General features: G+C 58.2%; 1 protein-coding gene across 3 annotated transcripts; it reads left to right on the plus strand.

Moving 5' to 3' along the window:
- Positions 1-110: 110 nt before the first annotated feature.
- STARD3 (StAR related lipid transfer domain containing 3) lies at positions 111-22,072 on the plus strand. Of its 3 annotated transcripts, none has more exons than XM_011237387.3 (15): positions 111-238; positions 12,433-12,704; positions 15,561-15,638; positions 16,035-16,112; positions 16,233-16,286; positions 16,669-16,786; positions 16,968-17,066; positions 17,271-17,323; positions 17,697-17,789; positions 18,680-18,742; positions 18,905-19,000; positions 19,354-19,433; positions 19,528-19,632; positions 20,727-20,820; positions 21,266-22,072. In XM_011237387.3, the coding sequence occupies exons 2-15, from the start codon at positions 12,483-12,485 to the stop codon at positions 21,368-21,370; spliced, it is 1,338 nt and encodes a 445-aa protein (XP_011235689.1). In that variant the 5' UTR covers positions 111-238; positions 12,433-12,482; the 3' UTR covers positions 21,371-22,072. The 3 variants fall into 3 exon arrangements, with proteins under 3 accessions (XP_011235689.1, XP_034496019.1, XP_019665597.1); XM_019810038.2 differs by lacking the exon at positions 111-238 and adding an exon at positions 12,001-12,165; XM_034640128.1 differs by lacking the exon at positions 16,233-16,286.
- The last annotated feature ends 114 nt before the right edge of the window (positions 22,073-22,186 follow it).

Raw genomic sequence — 22,186 nt, forward strand, 5'->3', positions numbered from 1 at the left:
CTCTCCTGCAGTGCCCACTTCCCGCCCTCCGGCTGGGGCCCAAGGGCTTGGGGGCGGAGACTGAAGCGAAGGGGCGGGGCTGCATTCTACGCACAGCCCCATTCGCAGCAGGGGGCGGGCTCAGCGGCGGAAGTGGCGCGGCCGGGAGATCCTGTTCCGCTCGGAGGCGCTACCGGGGCTTCCCAGCCGGACTGCGGCTGGGGCCGGAAGACTCTGGGCGGTGGCTGACATGGAACAGGTGGGTCCGGGAGAGGTCACTGGGGCCGGGTGGTACGAGGGCTGTGTCTTGTCAGCGGATTCCGCCTCCCGGCCCGGCGTCCGTTGTTGGTTCCGTCCGACCCTTCCCGCACCCGCCGCGTCCCAGGTTCCGCCCCCTTTCTCCGCTCCGCCTAGATTCGCCCCGGCGCTGGGTTCGGGGGGCTCCGGCGGTGACCCTCCGGCGGTGACCCTCCGCGGCCCCGCCCACCCGAGAGCGCCCGGGGAGGGCGTCCCGGATCGCCCTCCAGAGCCTCGCTCTTCACTCTGAGGGGAGAGGCGAGGCACGAAATCTGGGTAGTGGGGGACGGGAGTTGGATATGGGCAGGGGGCAGGGGCTCTGAAAGAGGAGGAAAACATCGACACGTTCCGGTAGGTCTGCGTCTCACTGTCATCCGTTCTCCCCCAACTTCCTTTGAAAACGGCAGTGAATGACTTCCCTAACTGACATCAAAAGGGCCCTTTAAAGAATGCTTCTTGAGTTCTTAGAGGTGCATAACACCAGTGACACTCGTTCCTAATTGATATAATTGACACGCCCCTCCCCCTTGGCGTCCTCGGTGTCTGGATCTCCTTATTCCTACTGTTCTGACAGTGGATGTACCGTTTCCCACTCTCATCTCTTGCCCAGCCCCCATTCTGTACACTAAATTTTGATGGTCTCATCCACTCTCATGGCTTCAGCTTTACACCACTTAGATACCCGAAAGGCACCCACATCGACCTTTCTTCAGCGCAGCCCCTCCCTGGAGCCCCAGACTTGGCCGGCCAGCTCCCGGTGGACAGCTCTACTTCAGCTGCAGCTCTCTTGAGCTGCTCTTTCTCCCCTGCAAACGCATTCTTCCTCTGCCATCGCATCCCAGCGCGAGACCGGGAAATTATCTTACGCTTTCTCTCCTCCCTCAATTCCCTCATTGTGGGGTGACCCGATCCAGCTAACTTCCTGAACATGCTGGAAGCCTGGTCCTGGACCTCCATCTCTTCTGGTACCACCTTGATGTGTTTCTCACCAGGGTAACTGCAGTGGCTTACCAGCAACTTCCAATCATGGCTGCCTGCAACCCAGTCTCCAAACTAACTCTTATGATCCCTTTTTTTTTTTTTTTTAAGTAAACTCCCGACGGAGCCAGCCAGGTGCCATCCTTTTAAAACACAAGTCTCATAGCCTTACTTCCTTGCTGAAAACCCTTTGCTGGCTTCCCATTGTTTGTGAGAAAAAGCTGCATCCCTGTCACAATTTACGGTGCTGTCTGGGTTCCAACCTCTTTCCTGCCAGTGTCCTGAGTGAGCCCTAAAGTCCAGTAACATGGCGCTGCTGGATCTGCTTGCCCACACTTCGCGATTTTGTTTCTCCATGCCTTTGCACACCAGCCCCTCTGCCTGGGAAGCCCCTTCTCCTCTTATCTGCCAGGCTACCTTCTACTTGTCCTTCTCAGTGCTCAGCTCAGGCAGTACCACCTCTGGGTTGACTTCCTCCCCCAACCCCCCAAGATTTAAAACTTCCCCCTGCATCCCTGTAACACCCTGTCCATACTAGAACGGTGGTTAAGAATACAGACTCCCGAATCAGACTTTGTGGGTTCTGATACTGTTTATGACCTTGATGAAGAAAGTGCCTCAGTTTCCTCATTTGTAAAATGGAGGTAGCAATGTGCTACCTTGTAGAGTTACTGTAAGGATTAGATGAAATAATGTATACACATACAGGTTTAAATCAGCACATGAATGCTCAATCAATAAATGTTAGCTGTTGTTGCTTATATAAGAACGTTATAGAGCAGTGGTTGTGATTTTTAATTTCATAAATTGAGGATTGTCGATGTGGCTGACTTCTCATTCTGTCCCAGAGCCCCAAAGCCTGGCTTTTTGTCAATAAATGAAATGCTGGGGTGGAGGGTATGGGGATCACAATCTGGATTTATTGAATGAGGATTCAAGAATGAAAAAGACCCAGACCTGATGTTAGTCTGCTTAGGAAATGACTCTGGAAATGAATGAATGTTACATGGCAAGCATTACTTCTATAGAAATGTACACAGAGCTCTGGAAACCCATGGGAAAGAAGGACCAAGAATGGCTTCTCAGAAGAGCTGACAATTAGTGAGGGACCTTAGGGCCAGAGGACGAACTTAACAGAGAGAGGCAGAAACCAGGGTAGACTCAGAGAATGGGCAGCTGGGTCCTCTGACCAGAGCCCTTGCAGGGGGAGGGCTACGATGGGCAGGAGGGTGGAGGCAGCCTCGTCTGCTGAGGTTGGGGATGCCTTTCCTCGCTTGGCCATGAGGAAGTGTCCCCTTGGTTTAAGAGCCTGTGGAGACCATGCCCAGGGTGGGGTCTGAAGGCCCCTGGGCTGGTCAGCCTGCAAGCTTGTGGGCTGGGCCTATGCTTTAGACCAGAGTCTGGGCCTTTGCTCATGCCATTTTGCCGGGCTGGAATGCTCTTCTTCCCTGCCTATGGTTGATACATGGGGATTCTTCAAGGCCTGGGTCAGATGGCTCCTCCTCTTTGTGGCTTTCCCAACCTCACCCACTGCAGCCTGGGTCAGATGCTCCCTTCTCTGAGAGCCCACGGTCCATTGTTTGTTCCTCCCTGAAAGTGCTGATTACAGTGAGGCACGTGTTTTATTTCTGGGTTAGCCTCCCCCCCACCAGCCGGGGAGCCCCTGAATATTCCCAGATGCTAGCGCGGGCTCCGCATTAAACTGAGCTCTCACACACCTAGACTGGGGAGGAGGTGTGGGTGAGACCAAGAAGCCTGTGCATTTGTCACCTCGCATTTGTTCCCTCGAGTGATAGAGATTGTTGGCTCCATTTTACAGATGAGAAAACTGGGACTTGAGGGAAGTAAGGTCAGTGTCACTCAGCAGGAACTTCAAGAACTGTCTCTTGACTCCAGGTCCACAGCTGTCTCTGAGCAACTGCCTCGGTACCCCAGGCCCCCCTCCCCCCAAGGGATGGCTGCCACATCTGTAAGACAAGGGACAAGCAAGGCATCCCATCTGACCAGTTGTGTATCCTTGTGAACTTTTTCTGCCCGGGGAGAGGCTGACCGTGGCTTTTGTTTGGTCAGAGCTGGTGCTGGCAGGGGTCTGTGCTGAACCCCCTTTGGCCTGTGGAGCCTGCCCTTGAGTGGGCTGATAGGACTGAGATCTGTCCGGAAGATGACTGGCCCTTTCCCGACTGACCTTGAGAACTTGACCTCCTTAGCTCCCAAGTTTTATCCAGTAGCACTAAGGGGGTGTGGGGCCTGACTCACCCGCCCCTGAGTAGGCAGGGATCGTGTAATCACAGAGCCAAGGCATCCCGGACATTTCACAGGGCCTGGCACGTGGCCGGGGCAGGGGAACTGAGGAGACCTTAGTCTATTAGGGTTTTTCAGTAAGCTGTATGGTCAGAAGGTCCGGGCTGGAGGGGGCAGTGCTCACAGTGATGAATGTACTTTCTGTTTTGGGTTGACTCTTCCCCTTTCCACTTCTCCAGAAGGAAAGGAGAAATGGAGCCCGGTTTGTGTCCTCGTCTCCTTAAAGTCCCCCTTCTCTAGGGAATTTCCCAAACTCGCTCTCAGTGGGACAGGGTAGGAGCCAATAAGCCAACTGTGCCAGGGCTGGTGGCCCCGGCTGCTGAGCCCAGAAGTACAATGGAGCCTGGCATGTGCCATCCTGGGTCAGCTTGCTGAGGCCAGGGCCCATCTTTAAATCCGGCTGTGCATATGGGACCGTGTTTGGACAGAGTGCCTTGTTGCACATGCCTGGCCCAGGCCCTGCCTCTAACGCCATAGCGGTAATAGCTAGTTAATTACGCACAGACACTTCGCATGTATTATTTCTAGTCCTTTCAATAGCTCTGTGATCACTGTACTATCCCCATTTTATAGATGAGGAGACTGAGGTTCACGGAGACTCAGTGATTTAGTCAAGGGCTCACAGCCTAGTAACGAATGGCCTTTGGCTTTTGAGTCCAGGTCTGATGCCCAGTCCCCAAACTCATGCCCTTTTCCCCGTTCCAGGGTGGACATTAGAGACCCACAGACCAGTTAACTTCCTGGACATGTGCCATGGCCAAGCACTGTGACCCAGGCCTAAAGGGCTCAAGGAAAGATGACTTTGAGTCTTAAGTGTAGGCAGTGCTGAGCCCGAGTCCCGAGGGCTGGGGTTGGGGGAGCCAGAAGGTGAGGTAGAGCTTTGCCCAGGAAATGCGTTTGAACTGGTCTCTGAAGAATTGGAGTTCTCTCCTAGGGGGAGGAGGTCATTCCAGAATTCAGAAGTGGAGGGAAGTGGAGGCACAGAAGGGAGACCTTTCGGCCATGGTGTGTCCTGGGCGCAGCCAGTGGTCAGGAGGGTATGGGGAAGGGGAGGAGTGTCAACCCCCATGGCAGGAGAGGAGTGCTGGGGTCTCTCCCAGGGAGCCTGTCCTTCTTTCTTCTTGACCTTCGCTGTCCGAGGAACTTAGCTTACGTCCAGTCTTCTCCCTGCAAGTTGGTGCCCAGGAAAAGGGAGGGGAGCAGTCACCATGCCTGAGGTTGCCCAGGAAACCAGTTCCCCTGGCCTGCTGGTGGGGAAGGAGCCTGGACTCTACCTGAGGCGAGGCACCAGCAGAGGGCGGAGTCCAGCTCCAGAGAGACGGTCCGCCTGGGAGGGCTGCTCCTTCAGGGTTGGACGGGGCTGTGGACACGCTTACCTGCGCTCAGGCTGCTGTAGGGAAGGGCGTAAATAGTTGTTCCACACTTTGCCTGAGTGTCTTCTGAAAGCCTGGTACCGCTGTGGGTGCTGGGTACACAGCATGGAGCAGAGCGGGGGGCAGGAAGGGTTCCTGCTCTTGTGAAGTTTGCAGTCCGAAAGGAGAAGACAGGCAGTAAACGCAGACCTGTAAACGTATACTATGTCTGGGGTGTTAAGCTCTGTGAAGAAGAGTAAAGCAGGGAAGGGGATCAAGGGTGGGGGCTAAATAGGGAGCTCAGGGAAGGCTTCTCCAAAGGGACATTTTCAGAGACCAGAATGGAGGGAGCGCTGCAGAGACCTGGGGGTGGGGGTGGGGACTTCAGACAGACAGGACAGCAGGTGCAAGGTTCCTGGGATGGGGGCATGGAGCATGCTTGATATGTCCAAGGAACAGAGAAGGACCAGTGTAGCTGGAGCAGAGGGTTCCCGGGGAAGAGGCTGGGGAGCAGGGGGCTTGTAGGCCAGGATGGAGACTTCAGCCTTTGCTCAGGGTGAGCTAGAAGCCATTGGAAGTTTGCAGCATTGGGGAGGTGAAGCCTGACTTTTGCCAGGATCTCTCTGGCTGCTGTGTCGAGAACAGACTTGGGATGAGGACAAGGAGGTGGTCAGAAGCTGCAGCAGGTGAGAGGAGATGGTTTGGACGGGTGACGGTAATAGTGGTCGTGGGCAGTGGGCAGATACACTGGCTGGATTTTGAAGGAAGAGCCAATAAGATTTGCTGGTGGTTTGGATGTGGAAGGGAGGGTGCTGGGCCCTCCACAGGCTCTCGCTGGGTGGCCATAGAGCTCTTTGGGGTCTTTTGACACCTGGCTTCCTGGCCAGCAGAGGCCCTGGTGTCAGCTCTGCCCCATCCTGCCCGGGGAACCGGGGAACCGTGGGCAGGCCTCTCCAGCCTTTTGTCTCCTCCATCCCATCCTCACCTCACAGCTCCTGGGGGGGGGTGAGGAATAAAGGAGGGGTGTCCGCAGGGGGCCACCACAGGCCACGCTAGACCGGGTTTGTTTCTTCTGTGCTGGCTCCTCAGGATGGCTTGCAGTCCTGTGTTTTTTGGTTTTGGTTTTTGTTTTTTAAAGATTTTATTTATGTATTTGACAGAGAGAGAGAGTACAAGCGAGGGGTAGGGGGAGACAGGCAGAGGGAGAGGGAGAAACAGATTCTCCACTAAGCAGGGAGCCTGATGCGGGGCTCCATCCCAGGACTCTGGGATCACACCCTGAGCTGAAGGCGCATGCTTAACAGACTGAGCCACCCAGGCGCCCCTATGGTCCTGTTTGATCTGCTATCCTGCCCTCCCTGAACCAGCTCCCTCCCAGGCTGACCAGCGGCAGGACACAGTCCAAGACCACCGTCTTCCACACCAAGAGCCTTGGCCTCCTGGCCATCTGTGGATTCTCCACTCACCTGGGCATTATAGGGGTGGCTTGACCCAGAACAGCCCCAGTCCTGGCCTGAAGCCATCTGACTGAGGCAGTCAGAGCCCATGACTATGTCTTCCTCTAAAGAAGAGACAGGGATGTCGTCCTAGCTGATCCTTATGCAGTGATCACTGTCAGGGACTGTTCCAGGCCACTGAATTTAATAAGGTGTATAATCCTTATAACATCTGTAAGACATAGGTGCCGTTGTTATCCCCACTTTACAGAGGAGAAAACTGCGGCACAGAGAGGTTCAGCGATAGTAAAGCGGGAATCCAGGGTTTGAAACTTCTCTGGGCTTGGAGTCTAGTTCTTTCTCAGCTTTACTGATTCCTCCTGATTTGTATGGAGATAGAGACCCCCTGGGAAGCCTCCAAGACCAGTGTGAGGCCAGTGCTCACATTTCCTGAGGAATACGGAGTGAGGGAGAGGTTGAGAACCTGTGTCTGCTGTCCCATCGGCCTCGAGAGAAGGCTTGGAGAAGCCACACTGCCCAGAAATGTGGGTCATTTCTGGATACAGATGAGACTTGGTCCCCCTACCCTGGGATCACTGAGCATAGCTTTGCAGAGTGAGCTCTAGCTGGGCCTGGGCCCGTTGGGCCGGCTCTCTGTTGGAGGTCGGGGCCTGGGAAAGGGCAGGGAGCCTCTGAGGTGACCGTGGTAGCAGGAGCTGATGTCCGCGGAGCCTTTACTGTGTGGTGGCAGGCCCTGTTTGCATGTATCACTGTGTCCTTTGATGCCCCAGATCGCGGGGTCAGGACAGGTGTCCCCAGTTTCCTGATAGCCTCTGAGGCTTGTCCATTGAGTATGTGGCATTGTTAAATCGTAGATTTGCCTCGGCCGGGGAGCGCCAGCTGAGAACTGCGGGCATTTGTGGTGCTGAGCCGCAGAGGTGGCTGGAGCTTCTGGTCTGGGCTGTGACTGAGAGCTGGCAAGGACCCCATCTGTGCCCTGTGCCCTAAGAGCTGTGGAAATGGGGAACGGGGCCGGGGGGTGACTGCAGCGGGGCTGGGCACCAGCGGGGAGTGGTAGTGTTGAAGGCCAGTCCTGGCACTGCCCCTGAGAGCCTGTGCAGGGAGCCAGGACAGTCCCCGCTTCCTGCCGCCACCCCCGGCCTGGGAATTCACCTGTGCCTGGAGCTGGAATGATTTGGCCCATTCGTTCTTCTTTCTTTCCTTCCTTCTTTCCTTCCTCCCTCCCTTCCTTCCTTTCTCCCTTCCTTCCTTCCTTCCTTCCTTCCTTCCTTCCTTCCTTCCTTCCTTCCTTCCTAGATTATATTTATTTGTTTGAGAGAGCGAGTGAGAGAGCATGGTGGAGGGGAGGAGCAGACGCCCCGCTGAGCAGGGAACTGATGTTGGGGCTCCATCCTGGGACTTCAGGATCATGACCTGAGCCGAAGGCAGACACTCAACAAACTGAGCCACCCAGGCGCCCAGACTTGGCCCATTTTATACACAGACAGGGAACCTGGCTTAAGAGAGCTTGCCCTGGGTCACCTGGTGGAGGAATTCACATTTGAACCCAGGCCTTTTGGATGATTTCATGATATGTTGCTGTAGTGTGTAAGCCCCCCGACACACACACACGCACACACAATTCCCCCCTTACCTGAATGGCCTCACCAGCCGTTCCATTCAACCACCACTGACCGAGCGTCTGCCACACCTCTTCCTGACACGTACAGACATGCCAGCCCTAGGAGGTAGCAATTGGTGTTGCTTTTTTTACTGTGGTAAAATATACAGAACATAAAATTTACCATTTTAACCTTTTTTAAAAAAAGGTTTTATTTATTTATTTACTTACTAGAGAGCAAGCGTGCGCGTGTGCGAGAGAGAAAGCATGAGGGGTGGGGGTGGAGGGAGAGGGAGGAGCAGCCTCTGCCGAGCGGGGAGCCCGATGCGGGGCTCGATCCCAGAACCTGGGATCACGACCTGAGCTGAAGGCAGACACTTAACCTACTGAGCCACCCAGACGTTCCCTCATTTAACCATTTTTAAGGACATGGTTCCAAGGCATTAAGTGTATTAATGTTGCCTTAATTTTATGCATCTGAGGAAACCGGGTCTCAGAATGGCTGTTTGCACCAGATTGCACAGCTCGTAAGGGCAGACTGAGATTTGAACCCTGACCTCAGAGTCCAGCTCTCTTTCTACGATGTCAGCTGCCTCCTGTTGTCTACCCTGGGTCTGGGACCCTAACCGAAAGCTCCTCTTGCAGTCTGGCCAGTACTGGCATTTCCTGGGGTAAGAGAAGGCCTGGCAGGCCCTGGGGGCCCATGCCCGCCTCTCCCCTTTGCTCCAGGAGCTGGAAGACCTGGAGTAATCCAGGGTGGATTGCCCCCTCCTCCTCACCCCTCTTTCCCTTGCCACCTGGGATGATCAAACCTCCAATTTCTTCACCCCCTTCCCCAAGCCTGAGCGGCTCATCTTCTCCTAAAACACGCTGAGCGAGTGTCCAGTCTGCAGCCAGCCCCAAGCGGACTCCTTCACCCCACACATGCTGTTCCACTCCCGACCGCTGGGCGGGGCTGGGGGTGCTGATCCCAGGGGGCCGGGTGGCAACCCTGCTATCTCCAGCCCACAGCACTCATTCCTGCCTTCCCCTCAGCAGGATGGGGGGCACTGCGAGGTGGAGGCCAGGCCTCACAGTTCTGCTGGCGGCTGCCACCTGCCACCCCCAGGGCCAGGGGATCGGAGAACAAGTGCTTTGGGGACCGCTCAGGGCAGCTCCAGGCCGAGATTATTTCTACCTTGTAGACTGGCAGGAGGTCTGATGGATCTCAGAGACCTTTTCACGTCATCTGAGTGGGCAGATTTAAAACTGGACCCAAGGAGGTGCCGCTGGGGTGCCCCTGGGTTTGAGGACTGGCTGCCCAGGGGGGCTCTCTGTGGCCACCTTCGGTGGCAGGACCCATAGCAGTCCTGTTTTCATCTTTCTTCTCTATTAAGATTCCAAGTAAGGTTCGGTCCTCCCTCCCCTCCCCTCCCCTTCCCTTCCCTTCCCTTCCTTTCCCCTTTCCCTTTCCCCTTTCCCTTCCCTTTCCCCTTTCCCTTCCCTTCCTCTTCCTTCCTTTCTTTCCTTTCTTTAAATTTGTCTTACTTGAAGAAGGGCGTTTGGAAGAACCACTGACTTTTTCCCCCAGATAAAGAAACGGGGGCTTGGTGAGGACTTGCCCAGTTACTTGGGGTTAGTGGCTGCCCCAGGACTGGGGTTCAGGTCTTCATTCCTGACCGGGGCTCCTCCTACTCTGTAAGCTCTTGCTTCTTTGGATTCTGAGCAGCTTTCATGGTAGAGGGTGATTTAGAACCCCCCTCTCTCTGCCTCTTGGCCAGCTGCCCCCAGCCCTCCTTCTGAGGCCCCGTGCCTGGCTCCCACTCACCCCTGTGTCTGCAGCTCTCCGGGGCTCCCCCAACACCTTTGCTCTCAGTCCCCATCTGCGTCTCTTGCTTCACCAAGGATGTCTGCATGTGTGAGTGTCGGTGCTGCTGCCGCTCCCAGGGCATCTCATACCAGGCTGCTGCCACCCGAGTCCTGTCCCCAGGGAGGGAGGAAGCCAGGGGAACGCCAGACAGACTTGGGAGCAGCCTGGGAGGAGGGAAGCCATAGCACCCTGCAGTGAAATCAAGAAGAGGGAGAGAAGCGGATAGGGAAGTTGAGACACACACACACACACACACACACACACACACACACGGGATAAGAGAGGGTGAAACTGAGCTGATGGCAGTGGAGACAGACTCACATGGGAGAGACTTGGAGAGGAAGACCCATAAAGACGGACACAGGAGCGGGACACAGAGACACAAAGATAGAGAGGTTGTTTGTGAGAGACAGGAAGGAGGAAGAGAAATGGAGACAGATCTGGCAGCAGATAAGAGGGCTGTTAGAGACAAGGAAATGTCACCCGCCCTGGAGCTGTGGCCCCGTCACAGTGAGAGATGCGCTGAGCGCTCAGTCTGGCACCCGGTCCAGCTGATGGATGTTGGGGGGGTCCCGTTGCCGGCGGCCTGTCACATCCGCTCTCTGACTGCTTCCTTCCAGACCTGGGCCTGGCTTTCCTTCAGTGCCTCCAGATGAGCTGGGCATGGCAACCCCAAGAGTGTGCTGTTGGGGGGTGGCCTTGTGCGGATGCCTCTGCTGAGAGCAGTCCTCACCTGTCCACTGGGCTTGCGTGGAGCCAGAGGGATGGGCACACTGGCTTGCTCCGAATCCCCTGCCAGTCACGAATGGGGTGCTTGTTTGGGACCTGATAGATGGAGGGGCCCCAGAAGGTAGTAGACATAACAAAAGTATGATGGGATAGCAGATCGGGGTGGGTGGGGGGAGCCTGGGGTTAGGTCTTGCCTTCCCAGGATCAGAGAGCAACATCTAGGATTCCCCTCCCACTGGCCCCCAAACCTGCCTTCTGGTGCTGGCGTGAGAGAAGATTCAGGGAGACTCCGTCGCAGCCCTGGAAGCACGGCCACCACCACCCTGCGCCAGCTCCCTCTGCCTCGGACTCAGCCTTTTCTCTCCCCGCCCCCCACCCCAAGGGCCAGGGCCTCTGCAGGCTCTCTGCTGGCACGTTGCTGGAGCAGTGACCTAGGGTCTGTTGTGCGGCAGCGAGGACGTCCTCCGGGGCCCCCAACCTCCAGCATTCATAAGTTTCGGCCCCATAGTCACACAGGCAAGGGCTGGGTCAGCCCGTTCCCCCTTCAGTCTTAGCTGCCCCTCCTGTAAAGTAGAAGGCCCCATCCTGCCCTGTGTGGACATGAAGCACAGCCGTGGGTCTGGGGCTCTGTGGGCCTGGAGCTCGGGCCTGGCCTCAGGCAGCGGCTGCTGCTTCTCTGTCAGCGTTTGCCCCATGTCTCGGCTGCATGGCGTGGAGCTGAGAACCAGGAGACCCTCTGGAGCGCCCAATGGTCAGCACCCCCCCGGGCGGCCAGGCACTGCGCTAGGTGCTCGGAGACAGCCGTCACCGGGCTGGGGAAAGCCCCGCACCAGGAGAGTTGGCAGAACAAGGAGTAAGGCCCTGGCAGGTAGTGACAAGCACCGGGGGCCTGTCCCTGTCGTAGAGCAAGACTGCTGTGCCTGGGGCGGTGGGGGGGGGTGCTCTGAGGAGGAGAGGACTTTGAGCTGCTTGTTGGAAGGGCTGGGGAGGGGAGAGCTAGTTGCAAGGCCCGGAGGCAGGACCCACTGTCACACTGAGGGACCCAAAAGAAGGCCAGGGTGGCGGTGGTGGTGAGCCCCGCCTGCCTCGTGAGAGGAGCCATGGCAAGAGTGGCGGGGCTGCGCTGCAGGGCCTGGACTGGGGCGCTCTGGAACGGCGGGCTGTGATCAGTGTTCGGAAACCCTTTCTCTGGCTGTTGCGAGGAGTGTTGCTGCAGGGTGAGAGAGGCAGCCTGGAGACTCACCCACTAGGCTGGTTGTGGCGCCAGGGGAGAGGGTGGTAGTTGGGCCCGATGTGGGGATGGTGGGGGTGGAGCTGGAGAGAAGGGACCAAGATGTCCTTCCTCCATACCCGCTGTCCCAGTGCAGAGCTCTCAGAGACGCTGCTCTAGGAAGTCCCTCCCAGTTGCCATGGATTAGGGGGTGGGAGGGTTGGGCTGGCTGCTGGGAGGGAATGTGGCTTTGTGCTTGGCAAACAAAGAACAGAGCTTGGGGCCCTCTTCTCCTGGGGGTGGGGGCAGGCCGACAGGCTGTTGACAGCACCGGAGGCTGAACCACGGGGCTGGGCTTGGCAGGAGCAGGCTGTGCCCTCAAGCAGCGGGGAGGACCCCAGAGCCCTCCCAGGGTGAACCGTGGGGTGGTTGGGCTTTGGGGGGGTGGTCGGTGAAGAGGAATGAGAGAGAGAGATGCCCAAAGTCCTCCAGCCCAGAAGTAGGGCTGCTGGAGAGAATCTGGGCTTAGAGGGCCCTGGGCTGCCCTGGGGTTGGCATGTGAGAGGGGGCAGATACATTTGGGAGCAAACGGTGTCCCGGGGTGGGGAAGGAGGGGAATGGGACCTCCAAGCCCTCGACATGTGTGACCTGACCCAGCCCCCCCACCCCCCTGCACGCAGCCTTACAGCTGAGGCCCCGCCTTCCCTGCCGTGAGGTGGGGGCCACCAGGATGAACAAACTGTCTGGGGAGCTGGCCCGCGACTTGGAGCGCAGCCTCCCCGCGGTTGCCTCCCTCGGCTCATCGCTGTCCCACAGCCAGGGCCTCTCCTCACGCTTCCTCCCGCCCCCTCTGGAGAAGCGCCGCGCCATCTCCGATGTCCGCCGCACCTTCTGTCTCTTTGTCACCTTCGACCTGCTCTTCATCTCCCTGCTCTGGATCATTGAGCTGAACGTGAGTGGGCCCAAGGCTGGGGCGGGGGGCGGGGGGGTCGCCTGGGCCTTACTCTAGCGGTAGCGGCTGCACGGGAGGGTGGTCTCTCTGGCGGGGTGGAGTTCCCGGTAAAACGAAGAATGGGAAGGTAAGAACGGCCGTCCTCATCTGCCAAAGGAAAGGGAGCTCAGAGGGCTGGAGACATCCGTCTAAGGTCCCTAAGCAAGTAGGTGAAGAAGGGCAGAGTTTGAACCCAGACCCCCAGGCTGCCCTCTAGTGGCCACTCCCGAGGAAGGCTGAGCGAGCCTAGTGGCCATGGTTGCACTATTGAAAGCTTCGCCTTCTTTCTGGCCTGTGTTGCTCTCTGGCTCCTTTCATTCATTCCTTCATTCATTCACTCCTTCAGCAGTTTTTGAACCCCTGCCGTATCCCAGGCGCTGTGCTAAACGCAGAGGGTACAGTGCGGGGCGAACCAGTAAAAACTCCCAGTTTCTGGTGATTCTTAGCTCTCCCTTCCCATTTTGGACACAACGCCAGTGCCCCCCAGTTTGGCCTCTGCATGCTCGGTGAGATGCCGCTTAACAGCCTGGAGAGAGTGAGTGAGCAAGAGAGGTCACAGAGAGGGAGAGGGAGAAGGAGGCTCTCCGCTGAGCAGGGAGCCCGATGTGGGGCTGGATCCCAGGACCTTGGGATCATGACCTGAACCAAAGGCAGATGCTTAACCATCTGAGCCACCCAGGTGCCCCAACAACATTTTTTTTTAAAGATTGATTTATTTGTGAGAGAGACACACGCACACACACACACACACACACACACACACACACACAGACCAGGGGGAGGGGCAGAGAGAATCTCAAGCAGACTCTGAGCTGAGTGCAGAGCCCAGCTTGGGGCTTCTTCCCACCACCCTGAGAGCACGACCCTGAGATCACGACCCGAGCCGAAACCAAGAGTCGGGCGCTCAACCAGCTGCGTCCCCCAGGCGCCCTGTGAGGCACTCTTCCTTCTGAAGGTCCCACCCAGCACTAAAGCAAGCACTAACAGTCACCCACAGCTCTCATTCTATGTATATTTTCTTGCCAACAGACAGCTGAAAAAATTTTGATAATTTTACTTTTGAAATTATCTGGATGTCCTGGCTCTAATAGCTCAGCTGTCCTCGTGCGTACTTGGGAATTCTTACAAATCGAGAAAAGGCTGATCTCCAGTTTGTTTTCCGATGTAATGAAAAGTTCAGAAGGCTGGACTTAGCCATTAGTGGAGTTAGCCATCACGTTTCACTTGGTAGACACTCAATTAAAATGTGATTAATTTTTGGTTTTGTGGTTTTATTTTCATATTTTGAATCATGTATGTGTTTAGTTCTCGAACAGGCTGGGTGTTGCCCAGTGGATACAAGGCCCCGGCGGGGTTACAGGAGCCATGCAGGGTCTTGTGGCCAGAGATGGCAGGGGCCCGGACTTGGCTCCCCTGAGTCAGGACGCCATCAGAGCCGGCACGTGTCCAGGCAGGGGGAACCCTCCGAAGGGCTGCAGCTGCTCGGGATCAGAGGGGCTGTGGAGCCCAAGAGGGGGCAAGAGGAGTAAGAGGAGGACCAGTGTGGTGGGTGGTGCATGAGACTCCATGGGGCTCCGGGTGGTCTTGAGGTCAAGGCACACGGTGGGGATGTGCAGGGGCATTTCTGTGTCAGTGAGGGGGCTGCCCAGACTGCTGGCTTCTGCTCTAAGCACCAGAATCATTTAGGAGCTTTATAAAAATTCCAGATGCTCAGCTCACTCTGAGATTCGGACTCAGTGGTCTGAACATCTGTATCTTTTTTTTTTTTTTAAAGATTTTATTTATTTATTTGACAGAGATAGAGATAGCCAGCGAGAGAGGGAACACAAAGCAGGGGGAGTGGGAGAGGAAGAAGCAGGCTCACAGCAGAGGAGCCTGACGTGGGGCTCGATCCCACAACGCCGGGATCACGCCCTGAGCCGAAGGCAGACGTTCAACCGCTGTGCCACCCAGGCGCCCCTGAACATCTGTATCTTAATAAGCACCCGCCACACACACCTGCCAGAGATTAGAAGCTCCTGTCTAGGTGGTTGTGAAGGGTCTTCACTTTTCAGGCTCCTGGGCTGCATTCCCCAGAGTCCTCTTGTGTCCTGCCTTCTTCAGGGGGGCTGGCAGAAGCCAAGGCCTGCCACCCTATTCCTCCTGAGAAGTCAGGCTGCAGTCTGGCTCTCGGTATCCGTCCAGATCCTCTCCCTCCCCAGCTAAGGTGTCAGGAGTCCCATTGGAAATGTATGGGTGGCTGGGGCAGGGACAGGGGTGAGGACGAGTCTGCTCACTGTCTCCGTTGCTAGCCGTTCTTTCTAGCAGTGTGATGGATTTTGCCCATTAAGCACAAACCTAATCGATTTGCCACCTGGGGCTCCGTCTGACACCATTGCCCACCCCCGGACCCCATCACCCCAGATGGATGGTTGGCTGGGAAGATGGAGCACTGTAGTGGAGAGAGGGAGATGAGATTATGTGAGAGGCAGGCTCCCAGCACCCGGTCAGCCAGCCATACCTGCCCGCATGGGGCCTGTTGCCTCCCATAGCCCCAAAGCCCTCCAAGCCTCCCCCTCCCTGGGCAGTGTACCCACAAGTGTCAGTGCCGGAGCCAGGTCCTACCGTCTGAGTTGCCTGGGTGCTTGGAGAAACGGTATTAGCGCTGGGGTCTCAGGCCCTTGGCTGAGCTCCCTTGGTGCTTTGGGACCCTCCTTGGGCAGTGGCTTATCATCTCCAGATTCCATATTTCCCCTGCCTCCTCCCCATTCCCAGAGGTGAGGGCACCCCTGGGGACTTGGTTCTGCCTGCAGAGCCATTTGTATCTCCCTCTTCCAGACCAACACAGGCATCCGGAAGAACCTGGAGCAGGAGATCGTCCACTACAACTTTAAAACTTCCTTCTTTGACATCTTTGTGAGTGGCCTTAGGGAGGGGGTCCTGGGGGCAGAGATGGTGCAGGGATGTGACTCTGGCTGGATTCTCTTCTGAGAATCTAGTCTGATCGGGGAGACTTGACTCCCATGCTCAGGGGGCCCTCATATATTCGGAAAGTTCCCAATCAAGGCCCTCCCTTCAGAGAGCCTCAAGTGTGAGAGGGAAGAGTAGACCCCTGTCCAAGAAGGTCACACCTAAGTCATCCCCCAAGAAACACTGACTCAGCCATTCTCTCCGAGGCATCACACCCACGTAGAGGGAACCTGGGGGAGCGGGACAGGAGGGGGAGGTCAGCCTTCAGCTGGAGCAGGAGGCATTGGCTTGCTGTGATGGTGTGTGTGTCCTCTGTCCCCAACACCCCCCACCCCCGGCCAGGTCTTGGCCTTCTTCCGCTTCTCGGGACTGCTCCTGGGCTATGCTGTGCTGCGACTCCGGCACTGGTGGGTGATTGCGGTAAGATGCCCCTCTCCCGGCAGCTCGAGGGGCCCGGGCGGGGCTGGTGCGAGGGACCGTGCGGAGGAGGATTCACTCCCCAGCCCATTTCCCTCTCTCCCTCCTTCCCTCCGTGGGCAGGTCACCACACTGGTGTCCAGTGCATTCCTCATCGTCAAGGTCATTCTCTCCGAGGTCAGTGGCTCAGGGTCAGACCGGCCTCTAGCCGGAGGGATGGGCTTCTCCTAAGAAGGGACCCTTTCTCTGATTTGGGGCGTCTGTCCCTGTTGTCAGGTTGGGGTGAGGGGGAACCCTGTTTTTGGTATTTCCAAGGACTCATCCTCACTGGCTTCCTCCCCCTGCCCCTCTGCAGTCCCAAGAACAAAAAGTTCTGCCGGTCTGACTTCAGTTTATCCTGCTGCAGAGCTCATTAATCTGCCTCAGACACACGTGCCACAGAGGGGCCCCAGGCAGCTGGTCCCAGGAGTGGGGTGTATGCCAGAGTTGGGAGCCCCAAGAGGGGACTCTGTGTTTGGGGTGACCCCCTGCTGTGGAGCTCAGCCCCCTCCCTCCACAGCTGCTCAGCAAAGGGGCATTCGGCTACCTGCTCCCTATCGTCTCCTTTGTCCTTGCCTGGCTGGAGACCTGGTTCCTTGACTTCAAAGTCCTACCACAGGAGGCCGAGGAGGAGCGATGTGAGTCCTGGGGAAGGGGTACAGGGAGGGTCATCGCAGCCCCAAGAGAGGAGAGTTTTGGGCATGAGAGCCAGCTCTGAGCTATCTTGCCAACTCTGAACAGCCTCCCAGAGCCTAAGGGTGAGCTTGGAGTGGGGGGACCCCACTGCTAAGGCATGACTCCCCATGTCTGCACCCCTAGGGTATCTTGCTGCCCAGGCTGCTGTCGCCCGTGGACCCCTCCTCTTTTCTGGCGCTCTCTCCGAGGGCCAGTTCTATTCACCCCCAGAATCCTTTGCAGGTGAGGGCTGGTGGGGTGGGAAACTCCTTCAGCGAGGGTCTTTATGAGGAGTGGGTTGGCTGGGTCTGTTCGTTCTGTTTCTTCCATCAGCTCCCTGGGAAAAGTGAGCGCCCCCCTCCCTGTCTCCCCGCAGTCTTGTACCCGCTGCCGCCTCACAGCCTGTCCCCGCACCTTCCTGTTGTCATCTGTGCTTGTTTTCCACAGGGTCTGACAATGAATCCGATGAAGACGTTGGGAAGAAAAGCTTCTCTGACCAGGTATTTGGCTGCTTGTTCCCACCCGACCTTTGGAGTGGGCACCCTAGAGAGGGTGCCAGTGCTGGTCTCAGCCAGGGTGGGGACGGGCCTCCCCGAAGAGGCTGGACCTCAGGCGGCCCGAATGCGTCTGTCAGTGCAGTGCGCACCTGTCAGTGCGCACCTGTGCGTCTGTCCCACTGTCAGGCAGGCCCGCTGGGCCGCCTCACACCTGGGGCCCAGAGGGGAGCGGCCTCGGCCACAGCACCTGGGGACCCCACAGGGCCCGAGAGACCAACCCAGACTCCATGTGTATGGAGTATCTGGAGAAAGAACTGGCCACGAACAGGGTGGTGGACCCCAGGCTGATGCCTTCCTGCCTCTCCTCCCGGGCCAGGAACGGGAGTACATCCATCAGGGGAAGGAGGCCATGGCGGTGGTGGACCAGATCTTGGCCCAGGAGGAGAACTGGAAGTTTGAGAAGAACAATGTAAGAAAGCTCTCTCCCACCTGACCTGCCCATGTGTGTTGAGAATTTTTGCTTGCTTTTCTGAGACCTGTGAAGCCCAAGGATGGCCTGGGTTGGAACCATTTTCCTGTGCCAGGAGAGGGGGCTGGGTTCTGGGGTCGCCACTTGGCAGGGGGTGGGGCTGGATTGGATGTTTCCACCGTGCCTTCCCCCTGCTGCCCTGCCCGGTGCCCATGCTCCCCGCTGCTCTCCTCACTCAGCTCCGGCTTCGGAGGGGAAGCCAGCCTTCGGCCCTGTGTCTAGTGTATTGTTTCATGAGCAAAACATTATCTAAAGCAATGGCAGTATGGGGCGCCTGGGTGGCACAGCGGTTAAGCATCTGCCTTCAGCTCAGGGCGTGATCCTAGCGTTGTGGGATCGAGCCCCATATCAGGCTCTTCCGCTATTGAGCCTGCTTCTTCCTCTCCCATTCCCCCTGCTTGTGTTCCCTCTCTCACTGGCTGTCTCTATCTCTGTCGAATAAATAAATAAAATCTTTAAAAAAAATAAAATAAAATAAAGCAATGGCAGTGAGCTTGGAGAACGGGGGATGCATCCCCGTCTCTCTGTGTGGCCAGGCCCTCTGGCAGCCCTGGCCGGCCTGGAGACATGGCTCTTCGCGGTCGTGGCTGCGCTGTGCTTCTGTCCTTTAACTTGACATCAAAAGCCTTTCTTTCCTCGTTGCTGGACGTTTGTCAGAACCACTGTTTTTTAATGGCTGCCTGAATATCGCCAAACTCCTGGAGTTCTCCACCCTGAGCGGTTACGAAGCTGCCCAGTCAGGGTGCCCATTCCTTCACCACCAGCCCACCCTGCAGGCCCTCCCCCTGCCCTCCGCCCACCTCCCTGTCCCCCTCCTGTCTCTGCCGTAGGAATACGGGGACACTGTGTACACCATCGAGGTTCCCTTTCACGGCAAGACATTCATCCTGAAGGTGAGCGAGGGAAGCCGGTGTCCCGGGGGCCCTGGAGTCTGCTGCTCTGAGGTTTCGGCAAGGGACCGAGGGGCTCCCGGCGGGTTTCTCCCCACCAGAAGGGAAGGGCGGCTGTGCCCAGGCAGATGTGGCCCCGCCCAGCCCTCTGCCCGCCCTGCCCAGACCTTCCTGCCCTGCCCCGCCGAGCTGGTGTACCAGGAGGTGATCCTGCAGCCCGAGAGGATGGTGCTGTGGAACAAGACCGTCACTGCCTGCCAGGTGAGCCGATGCAGGGGCCCCGCCGGGCCACCTCTCAGTGCGGGGGCACAAGGCCATGGCGGGGCAGGTGTAGTCACACCCCGGCACGACCAGTTACCCCTGGGGACCCGGGGCATGTCATTGAACGGCTCTGTGCCTCAGCTTCTCTGTCTGTAAAATGGGGTTGATGGTCATGGCGCCTCCTGGAGAGGGAGCACGCAGGCAGCGCCCGGCCCAGGGCCTGGGAGTGGCTCTTTGTAAAGGGACCTGGGCAGAGAGGAGGTTGGTCTGGGGGTTCCCTGAGGTGCTGGGGCCCTGTCCCTGGGGTGGCCCTGGGCTGGGCTGTACCTCACATCTCCCCTGATGGCCTTTAGATCCTGCAGCGAGTCGAGGACAACACCCTCATCTCCTACGATGTCTCTTCGGGGGCCGCGGGCGGGGTGGTCTCCCCCAGGTGAGCACCACCGAGCCCTTCCTCTCAGGCAGGCCTTCTGCCCTTGGATCTTGGGCTTGGCTCCCAGGTCCCGGTCTAACCCTCCCACCCCCAGGGACTTCGTGAACGTGCGGCGCATCGAGCGGCGCAGAGACAGATACCTGTCCTCGGGCATCGCCACCACGCACTGCGCCAAGCCCCCAACACACAAATACGTCAGGTGAGCCTTGCCCGGCCCGGTCATCCCGGCTGGCCCCTCCCCTGGTGGCTCTGTGGGCAGGGTAGGGGACAGCTTGGACAGCTGGGCGCTTTCTCCCGCCAAGGCCGCCTTCCTGTCCCCTGTCCTGTGGGCCCTGCCCCTCCCAGCCCCTAGTCCTGCTAATCTCTACCTCCGGGGGCCTGGGGGACTGAGGGCTGGAAGCGCACTGCCCAGGCCGGAGGGCAGCTCCAGGGGTAGCCCAAGGTTAGGGGGCAGTCCAGGGAGAGGGGCTGGGAGCCACGAGGTGTCGCTGGTCCAGGCGACCTGAGCAGCAGGCCCTGTGTTCTGGAGCTTTACCTCCCTGCCTGGGTACAGTTGGTCCCCGCTGCCTTGCCTCTCCCGGGACTGCTCAGAAGTCCCCACGAAGGAAGAGGCGGATCAGTCTTCCTGCCGCCTGTCCCATGGCATCGTCCCGTTCTCCTGCTGTCTCACCTGAGACCCCAGGGCTGCAGGCGGCCTCCTCCCCAATTCCCCGCTCTCCCCATCCTTCCTGGGGTTCCACGGAGAGTACTGGGTGTTGAATACGAGATGTGACACACCAGACTCCCCGGTGACGAGCAGGCTTCTTTCTGCGTGCCAACTTCCTTATCTGTGGGGTGGGCTTGAGGTGCTCAGTGGAGCTGTGGGGACACTGACCTGTGCGGGATGTGCCCTGCCCTCCTCCTGGGAAGGCGCCCCCTCCTGGAGCCCCCCAGCACCAGTCGGGCAGGGGTGAGAAATTCGTGCACAGTGGGCACCCCCCCCCCCCGCCGTCCCAGCCCGAGCTGACCGAGAATCCCTGCCCAGAGAGGGTGACGGCTGCCGCCGGGGGTGCGCAGACATCAGCAGGCTGTAGAAGGGGGAGCTGAGCATCGCAAGGTGAGGGTGGAGGGCCGTCATCTGTGGCTCGGGGACACACCCGTTCCGGGCCCTGCTCAGGCAGAGTGGCAGTTGCTAGACCAGTAGCTCCCTTCCCTCTTTCACCCCAGTCCAGGATGGGCCAAGAATGGGGTGTGGGGTCAGGTCGGAGGCCTTGTCTGGCTCCAGGGTGCCCCCTAATGGTGCTTTTCTCATAGGGGCGAGAATGGTCCTGGGGGCTTCATCGTGCTCAAGTCAGCCAGCAACCCCCGAGTCTGCACCTTCATCTGGATCCTTAATACAGATCTCAAGGTGGGGGTGCTGGGGCTGTAAGGCTGGCCCTGGTCCAGTAGAGGGGACTCTGCTGGGGGCCTTGGGGTGGAGTCTCCAGTCATGCTCCGGACCTCACCTGTTCGGCCTCCTATCTTGCGCTAAAATTGGAGGCCGGGTCAAGATGGCCTCCTGAGTTGCTGGAGGGCCTGCACGCCCCCTTACCTCTTGACTCTCGAGGCCCCGAGGAGCAGTGGCTGGCTGCCAAGCCAGCCCCTCCGAGGTCTGTTTGTGTGGCCAGTGCCAAGGGCCAGCACGGTGTGTTCTTTCTGCCGGGGGCGGGGGGAGAGGGTGGCTGAGGCTGCATTCCAGAGCCACACCTGCGGCTCTGACCCGGGGGACCCCCCGCCCCCGCCAGCGCCCGTCCGGAGGGGGGAGCCCCTGCTGAGGGCAGGCCATCCCAAAACTTCTTCGCACCTTCCCGCAGGGCCGCCTGCCCCGGTACCTCATCCACCAGAGCCTCGCGGCCACCATGTTCGAGTTCGCCTTTCACCTGCGGCAGCGAATCGGAGAGCTGGGGGCCCGGGCGTAACCGCGCCCTGTCGCCACCCTGCAGGCCAGGGTCCTGTCACCACAGCCTTCAGAGCCGGGGAGGGGGCCAGTGGGGCTTCCCGCTGCCCAAAGAGGACCTGGCCTCAAGCAGTGGGGGGGGAAGAAGTTTCCTCCTGCGGCAGCACCTTGGCCACAAGCTGCCACCGTCTGCCATGCTGCGCTGTGCCCGGGGGGCCGCGACTGTGAGCAGGTCGTGCGGTCGGGCCTCTGGACTCCGGGGCTCTGTGGCCACGGCAAGTGGGGTCTCCCCTGCCGACGTTTACACAGTGACTGGCCCTGCCTCCTGGAGGACGAGATCCACGGTGCCCTGCCTAGCGGGGGCAGGATCTGGAATGGGCATGGCAGACGCGGCGGGGGAGCGCCAGGGCCCTGAGCAGGACAGAGGTCGGGGTGGCCTGGTCCCCAGTGTGGGGATACAGGAGCCCCTTCGTCTGCCTGCTCTCTCATCCTGGTTTTTCAGGATTATTTAAAGGGTCTGGGACCTTTGCCCACATGCACTTGCTAGGGAGCGGGTGGCAGTGGGGGGGGGGGAGTGCTGGCAGCCAACCTCTGCCGCTCCCAGGTTCTCTCCCTCCCCACGTTCCTTGGGGACCTTTGTGATTTGAGCCAATTATTAAAAATGAACTCAAAAAAAAAGAAAGAAAGAAAGAAAGAAAGAAAAAGAAAAAGAAAGAAAGAAAAAGCAGTCGCAGTCCCTCCTGCCTGGTCTCTTGAGGGAAGAGGTGGGGACGGAGCCAAACGTGTCACACACCCTCTCACACCCTTCCAGAGCCAGCGGGAGAGCAGAGCAAGTGGG

The sequence above is a fragment of the Ailuropoda melanoleuca genome, chromosome 13 (genome assembly GCF_002007445.2).
Source record: "Ailuropoda melanoleuca isolate Jingjing chromosome 13, ASM200744v2, whole genome shotgun sequence".
In the NCBI taxonomy this organism is placed as follows: domain Eukaryota; kingdom Metazoa; phylum Chordata; class Mammalia; order Carnivora; family Ursidae; genus Ailuropoda; species Ailuropoda melanoleuca.